Source organism: Copidosoma floridanum, unplaced genomic scaffold (genome assembly GCF_036245765.1).
Source record: "Copidosoma floridanum isolate Cflo_tuat_1 unplaced genomic scaffold, Cflo_Japanese_pri ptg000030l, whole genome shotgun sequence".
Taxonomy (NCBI): domain Eukaryota; kingdom Metazoa; phylum Arthropoda; class Insecta; order Hymenoptera; family Encyrtidae; genus Copidosoma; species Copidosoma floridanum.
Window position 1 is genome coordinate 1,721,083 of NW_028321907.1, and position 19,798 is coordinate 1,740,880.

Below are 19,798 nucleotides of genomic sequence, written 5' to 3' on the forward strand. Positions count from 1 at the left end.
ACTCACGCGTGTTCTTTATTACACTTAGATTGTCAGCATAATGAAATTTTCAGGCTTTGTTTCGTTTCATCAACACAATTAGCTTTGCGGGTGCGTTGTGTGTGAGAGGAGTGCGATGTTTTTTTTTAAACACCGTGGGATAACGCACTGTTGGTTTTTTTTTTTTTTTTTTTTTCTTTAACAAAATATAAATACGAAGCACTAAAAAAAATAGAACAAACGCAGTAAATGCAATGTGAGTATCTCGATGGACGAATTGGTTCAATAACCAAATTGCGAAATGAGTGTGTGCGAGCACTTTGAAACGCTGGATTAGTAAATAATGCAATAACGAGCGTGTGCGCCACACAACCTCGATTTCATACATTTCATAAGCTTACATATTATATACACTTTAGAAAATTTCTCAATTCCTACATATACTCGTAAGGAAAAGAACCAACTTTATTTTCTAGTGGTTCAAGCAACCAAGTACCGTGTGCAACTTCAATTTCACGCGCATTGAAAATAAAATATTAATCGGCACTTGCACTCGCGCAGAAAAATCACAAAAATGTAAGTATGTGTTAAAGAAATAAAATCATATACTCAAAGTGACTGGCCAATAACAGTTTTGATGTAGGACGGTGTACACATATATTATATACATTCCGCGATGGACTTGCACGATACAGCGCCTCCTCCTCGCGCGCAACTCCCACCCACCTAGTGTACACACATGAACCAGTCAGCCGGCAGGCACGGGACCATCTATATACTCGTTTGAAGGCATTATCGAAGTATACAAGAAAGGAGCTTTGACTCTTTGATTTGAGAAAGACAATTTTTTTTTTCTTCTTTTTTTTTTCACTGCTTGTTCTTCGTCGAGGTGCTTGGATTCTTGTAATGTGGTATACCGTTGCGAGTGTCGTTGACGCGAGCGTCCGTAGTTTTTCTTTATTTTTAGGAGGACTTTTCGGAGATGTGTACGTGTATGCACTGAGCTTTTGTCCGCGGAGCGAATGCCCGCTCAAGACTTTAGTGTGTACAAGTGATGGAATAAAGAGGTTGGGGGGAGCGGGGGAATCCATGTGCACGCTGACCAGGCGGCTATACAAACGCACGGAAAGTGCAAGCTTTGTCTCCCGATATCTCTCTTGTGCGTACTTTTAACGAGTTTTGTGTTTATTGAAAGGAGGCTATTGGTTGTTTGAGGTTGTCCGTTCACCTGGCTGCGATGTTTTTCTGCACCAAAATTTGAACATAAAACAAAATAAAGTTGTACGTGGAGTAGTGTACGGGTGGAAAATTGTGGGGGAAAAAAAAAAAAAAGTGATAGTCACCCCCACACGACCCTGAGGCAATTCAGAAGCTGGAGATATGGGGAAACGACAGTCACGTGAAATGGATAATTTTACTTTTAGAGGACGCGCTTCAATATGCAAACCATCGATTTGTTTTGTCATGGGAATAGTTGAGATCTCCACGATAAATTTAAGATCTAAAAATGGGAAAATGTCAATGACGACTCTATTATTGTGACGTTCGATCAAATAAAGTTTTATTACTACATTATGCGGATGTACCTATACCTTAAGGGGGGTGGGCATTGTTTCACACTGAGATTTCAGTAACATCATGTATGACCGACAAAAAGCTCGAAGGTATAGTTGTCTGCCGATGAAAGTACAAAGACAGAGCCCCGAGAGAGAGAAAATTGGCAGTACCCATCTATACGTAGGACGAAATAACACACGTGAAAACCCATGTAAACTCTCGCAAGTCTAATGTATAATGCATAGACGCGTGGCCTTGAGAAAAGATCTCTTTCTCTCGCTCGCTCTCCTGAACCGGTGTGCGATGGCATAGCGCGAATTTTCGACCTTCGTTGTCATCGCAGTCGCGCGAAGAGAGAGAGAGAGCCACAGGGTGTTCCTATACATGTTCATAATATATACGTATGAGAAGACACGTGTACGCCGCTTGCGGAGAAAAAAGAGAGAGAGAGAGACAAAGAGGAGGAGGAGCAAACGTATATAAGTATATACATACATGTATACGCGAGAGCGCGTTATCGAGGTCAGCTGCTCTTTGATGTGTGTATGCGTATACAATGTGCTTAGAAAATGATCTCTCTTTCTTCAATAGCTAGAGGAAAATCTCCTTCCGTTGCCGTCTTTTTCTACAAATCGCGCGATAATGACTTTATGAGCTTTCTGATTTGCCGAGCGTGCGCGTATTCTCCTATATATATGATAATTATAACATCACTGGATTGTTTCGAGTGTTCCGAGCGTTTTTTCTCTTCTTGCCCATAAAAGGCAAAGTAAGAGTTTTTACCGTTCGCTTTTCTTTGTCAATGGATCCACAAATTGATGCTTATTGTGTATCTTTTCTTTTCATTAATTTGGTACTGTTGAAAGTAAGAATATAAAAATTAGGATTAACACTATCGTTTATGTAAAAAATTTTAATATTTTCCACTGTGATTCCTCAAATTATGTGTTTTTTTGTTATGTGGTCACCCAATGTTTTTTTTTTTTTTTTTTTTTTTTAGTAAAACTAAAAAGGTAGTTAGGAAATGAGAAATGTAGTAATATACTAGATCCAACCCATAAAATTATGATTTGGCCCATATAGTAACTTTTTTTTTTAGAAATAATTTATCATTTAAATGCAACGACATCAAGAAAAAAAAAGCTTTTATTTTATAACTTTATATCTTTAAATAACTTTTGATATATAAATGAACATTACCATAAAAACTTAATTATTTTGATTATTATTAGACTCTTGAATTTACCCGACACAAGTCCAAAAAAAAAAGTGTAAACTCAATCTTTGGAGATAAGTCACGGATGTTTTTTTTTTTTTTTTTTTTTTTTTTATAAACCCAAAATATTTTACCCGAAATGTATAATTTTAGAAAATACGGAAAAATGGTTGTTTTTGCCTGCAACCGTGTTTTATTATTTTCACGGCGAGCACCATAATATTATCCGCTCAACCACACATGTCATAAGACTCAGTTTTCCTAGCACTCAACCAATGTGAGAATAAAAGTTGAAAAATCCGTGGGCAAGTTATTCGCAAACAAAAAATATCCGCGCGCACGACATGCGACCCGTGCGTGCCGAAGGAGAACTTTTTTTTCGCATTTCCAATAAAATATATAAGCCAAATGAAAATTTTGTTTGAACACCCGTTAAATTTGTCCATCCCTCCCCCTACACCGGGGCAAAGACATTCGAAGGGAAGCCAAATGGGTTTACGCCCCAACTCTGGGTCCTTTTCCCTCCTATACCAACACACGTGTGCAAAAAATGGATTTAAAAAAACATGCTCGCGTCGGTTATACTTAGCAATGAGGGCAGGTGATGTGTTGCGATAGACTTTACTCTCTCCCTATAATGCAGTGTATATTTTATGTCGGTGCAAGTTGGTAATTCTACGATGAAAAAAAATGTTTTTTTTCATGACTTTCAAGTTACTCAAGATTTTTCAATGAAGAGCACAACTTTTCAACCATGCTATAGATTTTCGACTACTTTATTATTACTCAAGAAAAATATAGGTGCTAACATGTTTTTGTTATTATTTAGCTCGTTATTAAGAGAAAAACTTCTAATTTTCTAACACATTATATGTATTTGTAAAATAAAACAAAAAGCTTTGCAGTTCTGACAAAGCGTTGTTGTATTTTAGGTACGAACCGTTTGGATATTTTTCTTTATACCCAACGTTTTACCCCCGCACCGCGTGAATGACAAATTTCATTAGTCTACCTCGCACTTCTCGCTTGAATAAACGGTAAAAAAAAAAAAGCCAATGCAAGACGTACACGTACGTGTCTTGTCGCTAAATAGTGACTAATGGCAAACCGTTGAATATACCTATACATGTAAACCTACGTCCAAGCGGCGTTTGATATATACTGTTCCTTCCGAAATAGTCCAAGAATCTCTCGTTTGACATCACGGATGGATTGGGTGAATAAGTGTCTGTTCAAGTAAATTTTGTAACCTGTTGATAATGTAAAACGGGAACAATAGTAACATACAATTTAATTCCTGGTGTAGTAGAAGTTCCGCGTGGAAATGTACAACGTGCGTAGCAAATAAGCTACAAGGTATTGAAAACCAGATCGCACCACTGAAAGTTGTACATCGGATGTACAGCTTTTCTCTCTCCCATCACCCGGTTATTGTGGAGCAACCTGTTCGCGGCTGTTTTCTTCTTCAAGGTTTCACGCTCATCTAAATCGAACAAACACTCATTTCCACCGGTGGCAGTTACTTTTCGATACGTATGATCTTGAACCTTTTCGCAGAGAACTGACAATCGTCTCCACTATTTTTTCCACCAACAGCAAAGTTGTCAAAAACTTATTGGGACATCAGATGTTCAGAAGGATCTACGTTTCCTGGCGACTAAAAAGCTCCTCGCACGCTTCTGCGCCTTTCTGAGGCCAGATCCTCCAACTGTCTTGACTTGTGACACAGTCGATTTTCACCAATCAGAGAGGGGGCTCCTTCAGCAGTGTATTGAGTGTGTATCACACACGCCGACACAGTTAGAGGATCTGACCCCAGCTGTAAGTTGCACAAGTGACGTGCATTTTTTTAACGAATGCGTGCATGTACCTCGAGCAATCGTACGTATCTCTCGCGTACATTTTCTTGGGGGTCTAATGGTTGGAAATCAGCGTAAACACGGGTTATTAAAGAGACCGAGCACGTAAAGCCGGGGCTGCTGGAAGAAGAAAAAAAAAAAAAGAGGAGGAAGAGAGCGCGCGAGTTCACCTACATGTATGTATGTACAAAAGCAGGTGTATATCCTAGACAGACGTGTGCAACGCGGTAGACGATGAAAGTACGCGAACGGCGGCGGAAGGTGTGGCTCTCGTTTCGCGTAACGAGTTGCTCCAATTTCTTTTTTCCTTCTCTTTTTCAACGAAAGCGAAATTGACTTTTGATTCGTCCCCCCTCCCACCCCTTGCGCCGGGGAAGACGAAACCTTTGCAGCTTCGTCGCACACGCAAAGAGAACCAAACTCTTCCAAGAGTTGAAGCTCCATGGTACGAAAGTTGAAGAGAGCCGGGCAACTACTTTTCCCTCGTTGCTGTGTATACACACATACTTACATACATACGTACACACTTGTAGGTACAGTTTAGCTGTTCTCTCGATCCTGGCTTTTCTTTTTTTCACCCGTCTGCCAGTGGATACGGCGTATAAATATTAAAGGAGAGTCCAACGAACTCGTTCTCTCCTCCCTCGCACGTGTACACATATGTATATACATGGTGGACCCCTCGCCTGTGAGGAGCTTGTTTGCCCCCTTGGTGGCCCGGTGAGTGAAAAAGCTCCGAATGGATATCCTCAAAGGCCCATCGATCGGGCGGGGCACGGGGGAAGGGAAAAAGAAAACATAAATCCATACGTGCACCAGAGAAGGAGCAAAGAAAAAAAGATCGGATCAAAGGTGCCTGGGTCCGAGAAGAAAGAGCCCCAGCCCAGCAGCTTTTCACATTTTTACTTTCAAGCACGCGCACCCATGTGTATACGAGTGCTCGGCTTATTTTACTCCTCCACTCCTCAGGCACACGGCGCTCTTTTCTCCTCGTCTTCTTTTATTGCTCTCCGCACACGTGTTTTTCACGTACGGCCGCTGCACTTTCAAATGTGCGCGCGGGGTATGTAGGTTTTCGTGTGCGCCGAGACTTTTCCTGAAAACCTGATGCGCTCGGGCGCACGTGTGTGCCTTGGACGCGGTGGTGGTGGACCAGTGTTGCAGTTTCAATAATCAAAGGAGTTTATACAAAATGTTAACTTGTTTTGCGCTTTGATAACTATATTGACCTCGATATTGACGATACGAGGATGTCCAAGGGTTAGAGATTGATTTCATCAGCGATTCTGCGTAAAGTAACAAGAAAAATCATCTTTTTGTTCGCAAGGTTTTTTTTTAATTGCATGTTTCTTTGGTTCAAGTGAGATTAGACCGAGTCGTGCTTGTAGTTGATATCGTACAAAATGATGATTATCAAAGTTTAAAACAATTGGAAACTCCGTGATGTACGTTAATTGTAACTTGGAGACAAGTGTAATCACTAAAAAAAAAAAAAGTGGGATTGTTGATGTACATACACGTGTAGGTCGTACACAAAACTAGTGGATTAAACTTAATTTCCTTGATAAAAACAATCCTGTGATAACGTGAAATATTGTGCCATTAGCTTACTATTTTGGATTACAGTATATAAATGACCGAAAGAAACGTATTTATTATGAAAGCATTAAAAATTATCAGTTTAATTCATCATCTATAACAACATATGACAACATTGTCCACGATTTTACCTCAAATAAATGTTTACAAAGGAAATATACGTATGCTCAGAAAATAAAAGTATCTAAAGCCACAAGTTAGATAAAATGAAATAAACAAAATGGTTTTGTAGTCCAAGTATGGTTGTAGGGGTACAGTGAAAAAAAAAATTCGTGATTGCGCACAAAAGAGGTGTAAATTTATCAATAAAAAATAGTTTTTGGGTAAACTAACGGTACGCTAAAAAAATGTTAGCCTTAATTGAACCAACGGTAAGACATTTTGTGCAAAAATTGCTGTGGGCTAATGTTTCGTATTCGTTTACACGCCTATTCTACATGTACGTTTCTCTAAATAATTTTTCTCAGTTGTTATTTTAGAGTCCATCCGTTGAAGGTCAATGTACTACACCCACAAGCAGGTTGCAACTAAAATTTAGATAAAACAACTAGTCGTATATTTTTAAAGTATACCGTGTACAGATAAGATAAACTCATGTAGCCATTTGGAGCCTTCAAGGTTCGTTGTTATACAGTTCTGGTATGAGACCGTGGGTAGGAGCTTTCGACCCTAAATTATCGAAAGAAAAATAATAGGCCCAGTAAAAGGGAGGGGTCAACAACCTCCATCCCAAGGGTCACTTACCTACAAATGAATATAATATATTCAGTCACAGTTGTACATGCAATAAAGAGTGCGCACTCGCATGAGTGCAATCATTCCCATTTGTTCGCAAAGTTATTGCGCGATATCGAGAGCCATACAATTTTGATAGCGCAGCTACATCTTCAAAGTTGAATAAAGGGGCAGAGGCATGGCAGAGAGATAACGTGCGCGCGTGTGTGGCAAGCCAAGCCAGCTTGAGAAGCAGGCGTCGAGGCGGCGATGAGAAAGCACATACAGATATTACGTACGTACACAATATATGTATAATGTATGTACATGCAGCCATAAGGTAAGTAGGTGCGTAAAATTTTGCGCTTACAGAACTGCAGAGAAGAGAGCTTATTGCTGCTGAGTTGGCGAGTATATACCTGCATGCACACACGTGTGTGTACGCAACGAGCCTCGCGGATGAGGAAACAGTACGTAAGTCCGCTCTAAGTTGGAGCCCGTGCCGAGCGAGCGAGAACGCGCAAGCAACAGCAAAGCGAGAGCGCACTTGACCCGAAATCGGAGTTGCCCGCTCGTTCGCTTGGCTGCGCGCTTGCTAGATAGGTATATAAGTAGTGAATTCTCCTCCCGTCCTTCGCTTATACCTACTTTTTTTTATGATTCAAAACAAAAAGCCCCACTGCAGATATCACAACAGAGGAAGGAGCATAGAGTTAGGTAAACACGCAACGCATGAAATGTTGATGCGTCACTGCACTCACAGTTTGTCTCCGTCTCTTTGTGCATGGTGATGAGATTTCCCCAGGAGTCACGTCACTCTTTAAAGGTGTATTAAAAATAGAGGTTGAGCAGATTCTACAGTGGTTTGTATTTCCTCTACTAGTTTTTAGGTTCAGTTATCATATTGAATTAGAAAGACGGAAAAAAAAAATACAATAGGGAGGGTCATGGGTATGGGTAAAAACCGTATACTACAGAAGTAGGTGAGTAATAGCTGCCCTATACAAAGGAATACGACGTCGACGAGGCGTACCTACAACCTATTATGTGTGTATGTATAACCTAAAATACACGCAGGGCAAATAAAGAAGCTAAAATGTAGGTAGGTAGGTAGGTAGGTATATACATATATATATGGTAAAAGATGATGAAACAACAAGAGAGATAAGACGAAATTTTTTGTAAATAGGTAATGGAACTTACCAAAGGCTTTTGTTACTGCTATGGTGTAGCAGGGCGCAATATGTCAGCTGATTTGACGTTGAGCCGATCTCGGTCCCGCGGCAGTATACCACATAATTAATTGGGCTCGCCTCTACGTAGGTAGACGTTGTTAAGTATTGCTGTGGCTGCGACTGCTGGTGGTCCCGTTTTTCCTATTGCAACTTTAATTGTGTTACAACACCAGAAACTCTCTCTCTCTCTCTCTCTCTCTACTCTTCTTCGGATAAAATGTTATATCAATGGGAGGGAGAGTATTGTAGTGTGTGAGCGCGAGCGAGGTTGGACGGTTGGAGAGCCACCAGAGGAAAACTCTTCTCTCGCTTTGGCCGTGTGGCAGTATAATATGAAACCACAGCCCCTCTCTGCCTGTCCTTATCCCCAAGAGAGAGAGTATACGAGTATGATAATGATTCGCAATCGGATGCTGCTCCTCTTCGATCGGAGTAATCAGCAGAAAACACGATTTATTTATTGCACTTGCACACTTTGTGGGGGTTATAAAACACGCGTCGCACGCCAAGGAGTGCACACACTCGCGTACTTATTGCGTCGACGAAACGACACAGAACGTATGAAAATAATAATAAAACATCACGACAAAGTGACGTGCCTCTGCAAACTCTCCTGCACTCTCTTATTTTACTGCATCGACGTGCATGAACGTTACTTATGCGACTGCGACTCTCGGAGAGTATAAAAAACGAGTCAGCCTCAGTGTTTCTAACAACCAAGAGTTCTCGCGCATGCGCACAACGGTTTTACTCTCTCCCCGACCAAGCTAGCAGTGGAGGGAGAGCTCCCCCTACCTTTACCTTTAACCCAAGCTCCCCTCGCTCTAACACCTTAAATATAATCTTATATCTTAGAGGGGTATACTCGTCGTTGGTCAAGCGGGCTACGTCTTTTGCCCGCGTATAGAGTCTCACCAATATGCCATCGATTCTTCATCAATGCACTTTTTATTTTTTTTTTATTTTTATCATTCATTCAAGCGTCATTTTTTACAGTAGTCATTTTATTTATTAAATACTTTTTCAAAAAGCATTACATTTTTTGTTAAAAAATAATCTTTAGATCCCTTTAAATTCAATTATAATTTAAATAATGTAATGTTAAACACGAAATATTTTTTGGTATGTTTATAATAATATTTTGGACTTGTTTATAAACATTCTCTTCAAGTAAAAAAACTTTTTTATCATGTATTTACATGCTTGTGCAGCAAATAATATTTTTTCCATACCACGTTGCCGTAAGTATCTTGGTGTGTTGTTTTTTAAAGAAAAAATTCAAATTCCGCAACAATCCTTAGTTTAAACAAAAACTAGATTATGTGCCATAGAATTTAGTAAAATTTAATAAAAAATACCTTTAGCACTGTAATTATCTTTGCTGATTTATTTTTTCTTCAAGTGGTTTCCTACGCCTAATTCCACTCGTAATCAATATTTTGTATAATAAATATTTTTATTACTAAAGGAGACTAGTTGAGAGTTTAATTATTTGAAAAGTTTTTAACTTTACTATGAATGGTAAATATTGAAAAAAAATAGCTATTCCAGTAGTGCTAAGCATTACTTTAAATAAATTTTACTAAATTCTATGTCACATAATCTAGTTTTTTTTTAAACTAAGAATTGTTGCGGAATTTGAATTTTTTCTTTAAAAAACAACACACCAAGATACTTATGGCAACGTGGTATGGAAAAAATATTATTTGCTGCACAAGCATGTAAATACATGATAAAAAAGTTTTTTTACTTGAAGAGAATGTTTATAAACAAGTCCAAAATATTGTTATAAACATACCAAAAAATATTTCGTGTTTAACATTACATTATTTAAATTATAAATCAAAATTAAAGGGATCTAAAGATTATTTTTAACAAAAAATGTGATGCTTTTCGAAAAAGTATTTTATAAATAAAATGACTATTGTAAAAAATGACGCTTGAATGAATGATAAAAGTAAAAAAAAAAAAATGCATTGATGAAGAATCGATGGCATATTGGTCAGATTCTATAAGCGGGCAAAAGACGTAGCCCGCTCGACCAACGACGAGTATACCACTCTAAGATATAAGATTATATTTAAGGTGTTAGAGCGAGGGGAGCTTGGGTTAAAGGTAAAGGTAGGGGGAGCTCTCCCTCCACTGCTAGCTTGGTCGGAGAGAGAGTAAAACCGTTGTGCGCATGCGCGAGAACTCTTGGTTGTTAGAAACACTGGTCAGCCTTCTGCTGCTGCTGCTGGGCTGGGCGAGAGAGAGATAGGGAAGGCGGAAGAACTGCGCCACAGCAGCCCGAGCTTCGAGCAGAATAAGGAGAGAGCACGGCACACACACATACACACTCTCGTTCGTTCTATTGTGTTCTGTGTTCTGTGGTGCCCACTGGTGCCACGCGACGCGCGTCGTCAAAATATATACGTGTAAAGCTCCAGAGCTTTTTGCAACAATTGCAAGATTGCACAAGTTTCGGAGCGAGTTTCTTGTGAAAGAGTTGCTCTCTGTTCTGAGGAGAGGGAAAAGCGCTTGTAAATCTATGCGTGAAGGAGGTAACGGAACAAGAAACAAAAAAAAAAAACAAAAAAAAAAAAACAAGTACTTATGGGAAAAGAAAAAGTCACGCTGATACGACGTGGTCTATAGGTATATATAATGGGTACATGCGAGTGAGAGTCTGACGACAATGACGATGAGATCAAACCTCTCAGCCCCGATGCTAACTTGGAACTGGTGTGGTTTGAATCCTTTTCTACAGAACTATTGTGTACAGCCAAAGGAGTATGTGAGAGGGAGCGAGAAAAAACCTTATACCCCCACTCTGATGAATCATTGCAACATGTATACGTATATTTATGTTTGCTTCACATATATGTACACGTATACGTGTGCGCAGGGGACAACAAAAATATAATATACGTTCTTTGATAAATTTAAATAGGATCTGTAATTTACCCTTTCTCTGTATGGGCTGTAGAACACGAGAATGTAATTAATGATGAATTTGCTTTGTCATAGGCTTGTTCACTGTTGTTAACGAAACCCCCTCCTCCTTCCACTATTATCTTACATTACACTAGCCCAAGAAACTACAAGTTTCTCATTAAATTTTTAAGCTGCTGGAAATGACAAATTAATTCCTTCCATATGATCCTTATCAACACATAAATTATGATCTGCATTGATTTGCGCAATGAAAACTTTTATCGTACATCTTTCGTACTCAATATCGATGACGAAATAAGTTTGAACTTCACCCTCTCGAGTGTTAAGTTTTTTTTTTCATGCAAAAGTTAGTTGAATTTTTGAGTGAAAAACAAGGGACAAAATTATCCGAACGAAAAATATTTCAATTGTTACCGCCCCCTCTCGAAAGGTGTTTTTTTTCATTATGACGTCATTCGTTCACCACACTCTCACTAGTGCGCCGAAGATACGAAACCTTTGTTCAAGCTGCGCAACAGAGGTTAAGGTACTTGGAGAGTTTGTTGTTGATCAGTAATTTTCTTAGTTGCTTTTGTAAACAAAACTATTTTTGATTTATAGTTAAATCAGTGTATCAGTAATTAATTAATAGTGTGGGTAAAGACTTTCTCGACAAAAAATGGCATCGGAAAGAACTCGGCGTTCCAATGCAGGACAAAGAATGGCAAAACTCCTCAATGAGGAGGAAGAAGACGAATTTTATAAAACTACCTATGGAGGCTTTGAAGAAGCTGAACAGGACAATGATTATAAGTAAGATTTTACGTCTAGTTGAATCGTAGTTTTGGAAAAATATTTATAAGTGTCAAACTTACAGAGAAGAAGTAGAAGTCGAAGACGAGGTTGACTCAGACTTTAGTATAGATGAGAATGATGAGCCAATCTCAGATCAGGAGGTGGAAGAAAAGAAACGAAAACGAGGAGTTTTTACAAAAGCTTACAAAGAGCCAGCCAAACCTTCCTCTTTGAAACCAAAAGAAGCCCCTAAACCAAAGAAACCAAAGCCTCAAAAAGCAGTTAGGGTTGTTGTTGATGATAATATAGGTAAGTCAAGCCTAAAATCGTACTTATGCATGATACTCATTTTTCTTAATGCTTTATGTAGAAAGAAAATCAGTAAGAAGATCTACAGCCGCAAAATCAGCTGAGGTAACAAAGAGAATAAAAGAGAGAAAAGAGGATCAGAGAAAGAAAGTTAAGATTGTTAGACATGACCAACACAAACCTTCCCAAGATGAACTGTTAGAAGAAGCCCGTTTGACAGAGAAAATAAACCTTAAATCTTTAGGTAAGTTATAAGTTATACACCTTTTGTCACTTTAATTAATTATTTTAAAACTAATGGCTTGTTTTTTTATTTTATGAAGAAAAATATCAAAAATTGGAAAATGAAAAAAAAAATGCTCGGACAGTACGCAAAACAAATGTAGGTCCTATTATAAGATATCAATCCCTGTCTATGCCCGTGATAGTATTATCTAATTCTAACAAAGATAAAGAAAATAAAGGACAGGATGAATCCATGGAGGTTGACAAGTCTAATGAAACTGAAGACAAAAGGTACATCAACGCATTTAATGTTCCATTACATTATCTTAACAATCAATTAACATTTAAAATTTTTTTAGTGACGAAAGTAAAATTAATAAAGATAAGTTAGAAGAGTCTAGGATATCAGTAAAGGAGAAAAGCTTTGATTGTATAGAAACTAAGGGATATTATGAGAGAACGTTTGTTACATTTGAAAGTCTGCAGCAATTTAATGAGGTTTTCAAAAAGAAGCCAGATCTCAGACCAACATTAAAATCTCTCTGTGCAATTACAAGGTAGGAGCTCAAAATTAAATCATGAGTTTTATTTTAACTGTCATAACACTACAATTTTCAATTTTACAGATTGCCAGCAAAATATCGCGATCCTATGACTCAATTACCCTATAGAAACGTACAAACATTTCGTTTGTTAAGAGATGCTTATTATCAACAAGTTGAGGTTCAATCAAATGCTAGTGATCCAATGATAACTCCAGAATTGGCGCGATGGTTAGAGTGGAGGCAGAAAAACAACCAGAATTCGCAAAGAACCACTGTGCGTCTTGAGCCTGCTTCTGCTTCGTCTACTCCATAATTCATAATTTTTATTACTTATACAGTTAGATATCCAATTTTGTAATATATGTATCATCGATGATAACAGTAATAAGACTATGCCTACAATAATTGTAAATAAATTGCTTGTACATTGGAAAGTTCTGCCATTTGATTGGCAAAATCGTTTATACTAAGAATATTTTAATTTTTATAATGTATCTTTGTAAATGCTTGGAAAGGACAAAATAAAAAATATATTCAGTATTAAACAAACAATTAAACTAAACATGTTTCATTTTAGTTACTAATGAAAAAATGTATCTAAATGAACAATGGAAACTAAAATATATGTAAATTATTGGTAAACATTGCAAAGGTTAGAGAAATACACATGATGTACTTTTCGTAACGGTGAATTTAATTTTTCATCCCAGTAGTAGTTTTGTTTTTATTCAAAGCATTTTAGCGGATAAGTACTTACTCTGAAAATTTTTCCTTTCTTTTCAATCGATTCTCTCTCGTTTGTGAGTGCGCAAAAGCGTTGGGACATTCGAGTTTATACAATGCTTTGTTAGTTGCTGAATCAAGTCCATGTATCTCTTCCTTCTTTAAAATTCTTGTCTAAAAGTTGTATGACTTTCTGCCATGTCTAATCATCACTTTGTCTATGAGATTTTACACTTGATTGGAATTTTGTAAACAATGTTAGTAATAATAATTATAATATTACGCGTCACTTTGTTATCTCTTGCGCAAGTACAAGAAAGGGGACATTGTGTAATTGTGTTGATGCTTCGTTATAATTAATACTTCTTTTGTTTTATCTTTAAAATATATTAAGCCAGTAATCAAAATAACATTATCATTATCTTGCGTCGTTGTCTATCGTCCTTATCGATCACTCTATTTCCAAGGCAATTAATAAAAACTATTATGTAGTACTGCATCTTCGATACTTCCCATTTTTCAACTGTATTTCCAATTAATTAATTTTATTAAAATCGATGAAAGCTTCTTTCTATATTAATAAAAATAATGGAATTATCCCTTAAAAGTATCATAAATTATTTTTGAGTGCACAGTGGCGCATTCATGTGAAAACGTACTTTTTTAGTTTTTTTCAATCGTTTATTCAATATAATGTTCTCGCACATATCTGTGGTTAAGTTTGTGTGTATTAACGAATCAAATCAATCATCATTCCAACATTCACGTATATTTTTTTAACTACCAAAAAGAATCGCATAAAATTGACGTCACTCTACTTACATTTTACAAAAAATCTTTACCTTTTTTACCAAGAGCCAACCAACATCAACACATATCGTGAAAACGTGTAAAAAAAATATTTAAAATTTTTTGCTAAAAACTTTTTTTTTTTAATAACGTGTTTACAAGCTTGTGGGTTCGAGTAAAAAATTGAGTAAAGCCTTCGCGACGCTTCGTTTATCATAGGTATAATATATATTTGTTATACATTTTTTTTTCGTTTTTATAAAGAATGCGTAATAACGTAAACATATTTCAGCCACTCATAATCCGTATCACAAAAAAAAAGAAACATTACTTTCAAGATTTACAAAACGTATTTTTTGCCCATTTGCTTTCAGCTTTTTTTTTTTTTTTTTTTTTTTTTAAATCATTTTTATTTGTTCATAACAATTATTTTTAAAGAGCGAGATGATAAGAAAGTTGGGAGTGGAACATCCGAAGGATGACATCTAATCTGGCTGCTGTTAGCTGTTTTCCTTCTCATTTGTCCTGATGTACTTATCTTTCCCTCTCTTTTTATCTTTCTCTCGTTAAAGCAGACCATTCAATCTTTCTCTCACTTCATTCACCAACTTTTCTGTGCTAAGCTTTGATGTCCATGTGTTGCTACTATTTGTTATCATCTTCACAAATATATAGCATATTGCAAACAGTTTACAGTTTATATATAATCACGTAATGCATTAAAAAAAAAGTATAAAGTGTATGACAAATAAGTGGTCATATAACAACCCATCGTGAATAACATATGTAAATCTGTCTGTCTTATTTCCACATATTGAAACTTTTAATTCCTATGGTATGATGCACTGGTATAGATTATTTCGATTCACGTATGTGTCTGCCTCATTCATACACTATTTGTAGGTGTACATTTTACAGCAGAGTAAAATAAGGGATGTAGAGAAAAAGCTAAAGAGAGAGGCGTAGAAAACTAAATAAAACGGATTTCATTAATTTCACTTTTTTGACGCAGAGAGTTTATAGAAGAGGACAGAGTGCTAGGGCTTTTTGTTTTGTTGCACGTGTATGTTAAAAGGTATTTTTTAAATGTATGCATGTAGTCATTGTCCGTTTCGTATAATTTAGATTATTTTGTATAACCGTTATATAATCAGCATAGAATTTGTGTATTTTTTGAAAATTCGCTCTTGCAATGTTGTTCATTACCCAGGGTTGAAACGTACACTCGACTGATGCGTGTTTTAAAATTAATAGACTAATCAAAAAAGCTGCGTTTCCGTTAATTCCATAAGTGTTGGATGTTTTTTTTTTATTATTGTTATTATCGTTAATTTATTTTTGTCTTTATTATTCTCTGAGTGTTGTGGATATTCAGCGGTATCCTCTTGCTTTGGTGGGTGTGACAAAAAACCCTTCTAGCATACGAGATTATAGGCCCGTACACGTAGTCTTGGCTCTCGTGCGTTTACACACCTGCTGCTGCATCTACCAACTGCATCTACCACTCCTTTCGTCCAACTCTCTGTGTCTCTTTCACTGCATCTAAGATGAGTGGATAATAATGTATCTTACCGGAAGTTAACGTACGAAAATTTGTGATGAAGTATGGACAACTTACTCATAAAGCAAATCACTCATTAAATAAATACCACGTCACTGGCAGCACTGTTTACGCATTCCTTCCGAACTCATTGTTGGCTTGACATCGATCGGTTCTACGTTTTGTGGCCGGATCGTGTCTCCCTCAGGAGGATCTCTTATCTGTTTCTGAGAGACGATTCTGTATATCTCTGTGAAATTTCGTAATACATTGTAGTTTTGAAGCAAAAAATTATCACACAAAATTATCATACATGGGGAATACACGAACCAGTTAAAATATTTTGAAATGCAGTTTCTACATTGGTTGAGTCCAAAGCTGATGTCTCAATGAAAGAGAGACCGTTTTTCTCAGCAAACGTCTTAGCCTCATCTGTGGGCACAGCTCTCAAATGCCTCAAGTCTGACTTGTTGCCAACCAGCATGATAACGATGTTTTGATCGGCATGATCACGTAATTCTCTTAGCCATCTTTCTACATTTTCATATGTTAAATGCTTTGCAATATCATAGACCAGCAACGCCCCTACAGCACCACGATAGTAACTGATACATCAAACAAACACAAAAAAAGTTAACAAATGTTTATGTCTCGTTTGAAAGTAAATCAAATGTTAAAACTTACGCGGAAGTGATGGCGCGATAGCGCTCCTGTCCAGCAGTATCCCATATTTGAGCTTTGATTGTTTTGCCATCTACTTGTATACTTCTTGTCGCAAATTCGACGCCAATAGTAGACTTGGATTCGAGGTTGAATTCATTTCTTGTAAAGCGAGACAGTAGATTACTCTTTCCTACTCCAGAGTCTCCAATGAGAACCACTAAAACACAAATGAAAAAAATCGTAAAAATTGTTTCAATTGAATTTATGTACGATTAAAAGAGCATTGAGAAAATGGAACACGAAAAAAAAAAAAAAAAAAAAAAAATGATTTCGTTGACTAGTTAAATGGTTTTTTGATAATTTTATCAAACGTGTGACATCATTGGTGTTCAATTATCTCAAAAGCAATCATTGGTAGAGTTAGACACTGATCAACGATCATCAGTGTAATATAGTGCTAGGTGACAAATGTACATTAATTTTAAGAGCAGCCTATGAGCTCCTGTCATTGACAGTACACAAGTTGTTTGTTAAAAATAGCCTGCTTATTATTTCTCTCTCTTCGTACTGCGAGATTGAAAAATCAAACGATAAACGTTTACATGCGAAAATTTTAGCTTACAGTATGAAAAAAGTTCCCGCTATTATTGCTCTAAAATAATTGTTATCTACTAAGGAACGATTAACGACAACAACTTTTCTGTGCAACTATTACTTTTGTTTTTATTCCTAAGAGTGTATGCTGATTCATACATATACGAAACAATAAATTGCTTGTTGGACCTAGCCGAGTGTTGTTAACAAAGAAGCTTTAAAGAAAACATCTGATGTGCACCAAAATGAGAAAATGTAAAAAAAAAGTTATCGACATACTGGATAAATTGCATAAGAAATGAAGGGGTCGATGTATGTTATTTTATACATTATCGTTTAATAAAATTAAAAGCACCGATAATTAACTCTGACTTTGATTAACTTCATGTGAGCGTAGGCAGCTAATACGTAGTCATACATACTTAGAGAATTTTTGGCGTACACCAACGTGACGTGCGTATAAGTACACGTACGTGTGTATAAACTGTATACATAAAACATCAGTCAGAGGAAGAGTGTGTGCGATGCTTTTGAAGCAAAAAAAGATCTCCGATCCAGGGCCCTATTTTTTAAGCGTATGTATACACAGCTGATAGAGAGAAAGAACAGTCTTCCGAACGGTCGAAACAAATTAATGAGTCATCTCTGTGAAGTATCACACCCCAAAGATGCGCTAACTGTTTTTTTGACTCCTAGAGAGACGAATAAAGCGTGCAATTTACAGGCTTTGGGAGAGTTCCCGAGTCAAAATATCAATGAGACGTCGACATTGTCGTCGTCGTCAGCGTACAGTCGGATAGCCTCAGGGATGAAAAGAAAAAGAACAAGCAGAGAGAGACGGACCGGACGTTGACAAGTTGGCTTGAGAGTATATGACGTGCCTTCCTCGAGTTAAACTTTACTTTTTTATTTTCTTTTTTTTTAACCGATCCAGTTAGTATTTCTGCCTGGATTTAACGCTACTTTTTTTCCCTCTTACCACCCATACTTTCAAACTTCAAGTAATCTTTAACGTCAACACAGGGATTTCTAATCGATTATACATGTAATTTTTCTCCTTCCTGAAGCCCTTTGCTCCTAAAAATATGTATTTACTCACGATCGATCAGTTTGCACGCGCGCTCAAGACCATACAACCTTCCAACCACACCACATGACAATAGCCAAGATCGGGTATATTTACTTATGCATTTACAATGTCATCGATGAATAACGACAGTTGATAAATCGATGGATGATGATGATGATCATCTGCTAATCATCATAATAATGACAACAACGCTGGGAGCGTAAATATAAATATACTTGTGTACACACAACATAACGGAATCAAAGAAGAAGAAGAGAAGGCGTAAATACACGCATATACAGATATAGTACTTGTAGGGGAATAACTAACTGCAGTTACGTACCTTTGAACAGATAATCGTACTCGTCGTCCCGAGTGCCCATCTTCTTTCAAACTGTGAATATGTTTCCTGCTGCCGATTCCTCCTCCACCGTCAGCTCAACTTCCTCCTTGGTTGAACGGAAAAAAAAACACACCACCCGCACTCTTCTTTCTCCCTGAGGATGACGAGTCGAAGCGACAGACGAACCAACCAACAAACCCGACCGACTCGACCAGCCGATGATGATCACTTGCCTTGCCAACGCACTCTCACATATACCCACACACACGCAGACGACGCGAATACGGCACACACGGAGAGAGCAACAAGAGAAAAAGACAGCTAATAAACTACACTATATATACACACTGGCTGCTGCTGCTGCTGCACGTCCCTCTTTTCTTTCTAACTCCTCTTTTCTTTATAAGTAATTAAGTACACCCTCTCTTCAATCCAAAGAAGATTCGTGCGTGACAACTTTATTATTTACGCAATACAAAAAAAAGAAGTCACTGATGATCATGTATATGATGACACAACACCAGCAGCAGCTGATCTTTTCGTTCCGTTAATCGCGCGCACTATGATGCGCAATGCAACTAAGTATATGCAAGACTCGACTCGGAGAAGAGCTTTCCCTAAGTATCTCTCTTTCTCTCACAAGCACGACGTTCGTCGTGTGTGTGTGTGTGTGCCCTCCTGGCCCAGCTATATATATGCAATGTGTGGGTGATTCAGGGGCAGCAAGGGAAAAAAGAAACACAAAGAGAGGCGATCGTGTACAAGTCTGTGTATTTTCCTTTCTTTCAATTTAACTGTACAATATGGCCTCTTTTTCATACGTGCACGGTAAGTACACATGACATATGTTGTACGAATAAATATGGGTATTGGCATATATGCATATTACGCCCCCCTTTGCTGCAGCGTGGCCCCGATTAAAAAAATTTTACATAGCTGAATACCTATAGTAGCTCTCCGGGGGCCACGCATGCGTTTCGTTTCGGAGTGTCAAGCCTCGAGACGGTCCTTGCCCACGCTTTGTGTCGGTCTATCCGAAGCACGTCACTGAATTTTCCGTCTAGCGGGAAAAATTGGTTCGTGCGTGCGCGACTTCCAAGTCCGTACCGTCGAGCATATAGGGATCAG

At 37.6% G+C, this 19,798-nt stretch overlaps 3 protein-coding genes across 3 annotated transcripts in view; 1 reads left to right on the forward strand and 2 right to left on the reverse strand.

Moving 5' to 3' along the window:
* drn (zinc finger AN1-type doctor no) overlaps positions 1 to 10,886 on the reverse strand; it is a 32,913-nt gene extending 22,027 nt beyond the window's left edge. Inside the window, exons 1-2 of the mRNA XM_089596180.1 lie at positions 10,381 to 10,886; positions 8,128 to 8,858 (exon numbers count right to left, since the gene is read on the reverse strand). The gene's annotated coding sequence lies outside the window, so the exon portion shown is untranslated. The remainder of the gene's footprint in view (positions 1 to 8,127; positions 8,859 to 10,380) is intronic.
* Positions 10,887 to 11,598: 712 nt separating this feature from the next.
* Positions 11,599 to 13,461, forward strand: YL-1 (Vacuolar protein sorting-associated protein YL-1). The gene is made up of 6 exons (XM_014355708.2): positions 11,599 to 11,888; positions 11,953 to 12,179; positions 12,241 to 12,423; positions 12,503 to 12,695; positions 12,764 to 12,961; positions 13,031 to 13,461. The coding sequence occupies exons 1-6, from the start codon at positions 11,755 to 11,757 to the stop codon at positions 13,260 to 13,262; spliced, it is 1,167 nt and encodes a 388-aa protein (XP_014211194.2). The 5' UTR covers positions 11,599 to 11,754; the 3' UTR covers positions 13,263 to 13,461.
* An 888-nt stretch (positions 13,462 to 14,349) lies between these two features.
* On the reverse strand, positions 14,350 to 19,356 carry Rab11 (RAS oncogene family member Rab11). The gene is made up of 5 exons (XM_014355707.2): positions 18,671 to 19,356; positions 16,686 to 16,881; positions 16,332 to 16,606; positions 16,080 to 16,251; positions 14,350 to 16,003 (listed from the first exon to the last, which is right to left on the reverse strand). Exons 1-4 carry the CDS (start codon positions 18,708 to 18,710, stop codon positions 16,115 to 16,117), a joined length of 648 nt encoding a protein of 215 aa, XP_014211193.1. The 5' UTR covers positions 18,711 to 19,356; the 3' UTR covers positions 14,350 to 16,003; positions 16,080 to 16,114.
* Between the last annotated feature and the right edge of the window lie 442 nt (positions 19,357 to 19,798).

Bases quoted from the DNA above. Each gene is read 5' to 3' on its own strand.
- YL-1 (XM_014355708.2), top strand. From the start codon at position 11,755: ATGGCATCGGAAAGAACTCGGCGTTCCAATGCAGGACAAAGAATGGCA. The intron at 11,889-11,952 runs GTAAGATTTTAC...TCAAACTTACAG, and splicing joins GAACAGGACAATGATTATAA to AGAAGAAGTAGAAGTCGAAG. The intron at 12,696-12,763 runs GTACATCAACGC...AAATTTTTTTAG, and splicing joins AATGAAACTGAAGACAAAAG to TGACGAAAGTAAAATTAATA.
- Rab11 (XM_014355707.2), bottom strand. From the start codon at position 18,710: ATGGGCACTCGGGACGACGAGTACGATTATCTGTTCAAAG. The intron at 16,882-18,670 runs GTACGTAACTGC...TTTGTGTTTTAG, and splicing joins GTACGATTATCTGTTCAAAG to TGGTTCTCATTGGAGACTCT. The intron at 16,607-16,685 runs GTAAGTTTTAAC...TTGATGTATCAG, and splicing joins TATCGCGCCATCACTTCCGC to TTACTATCGTGGTGCTGTAG.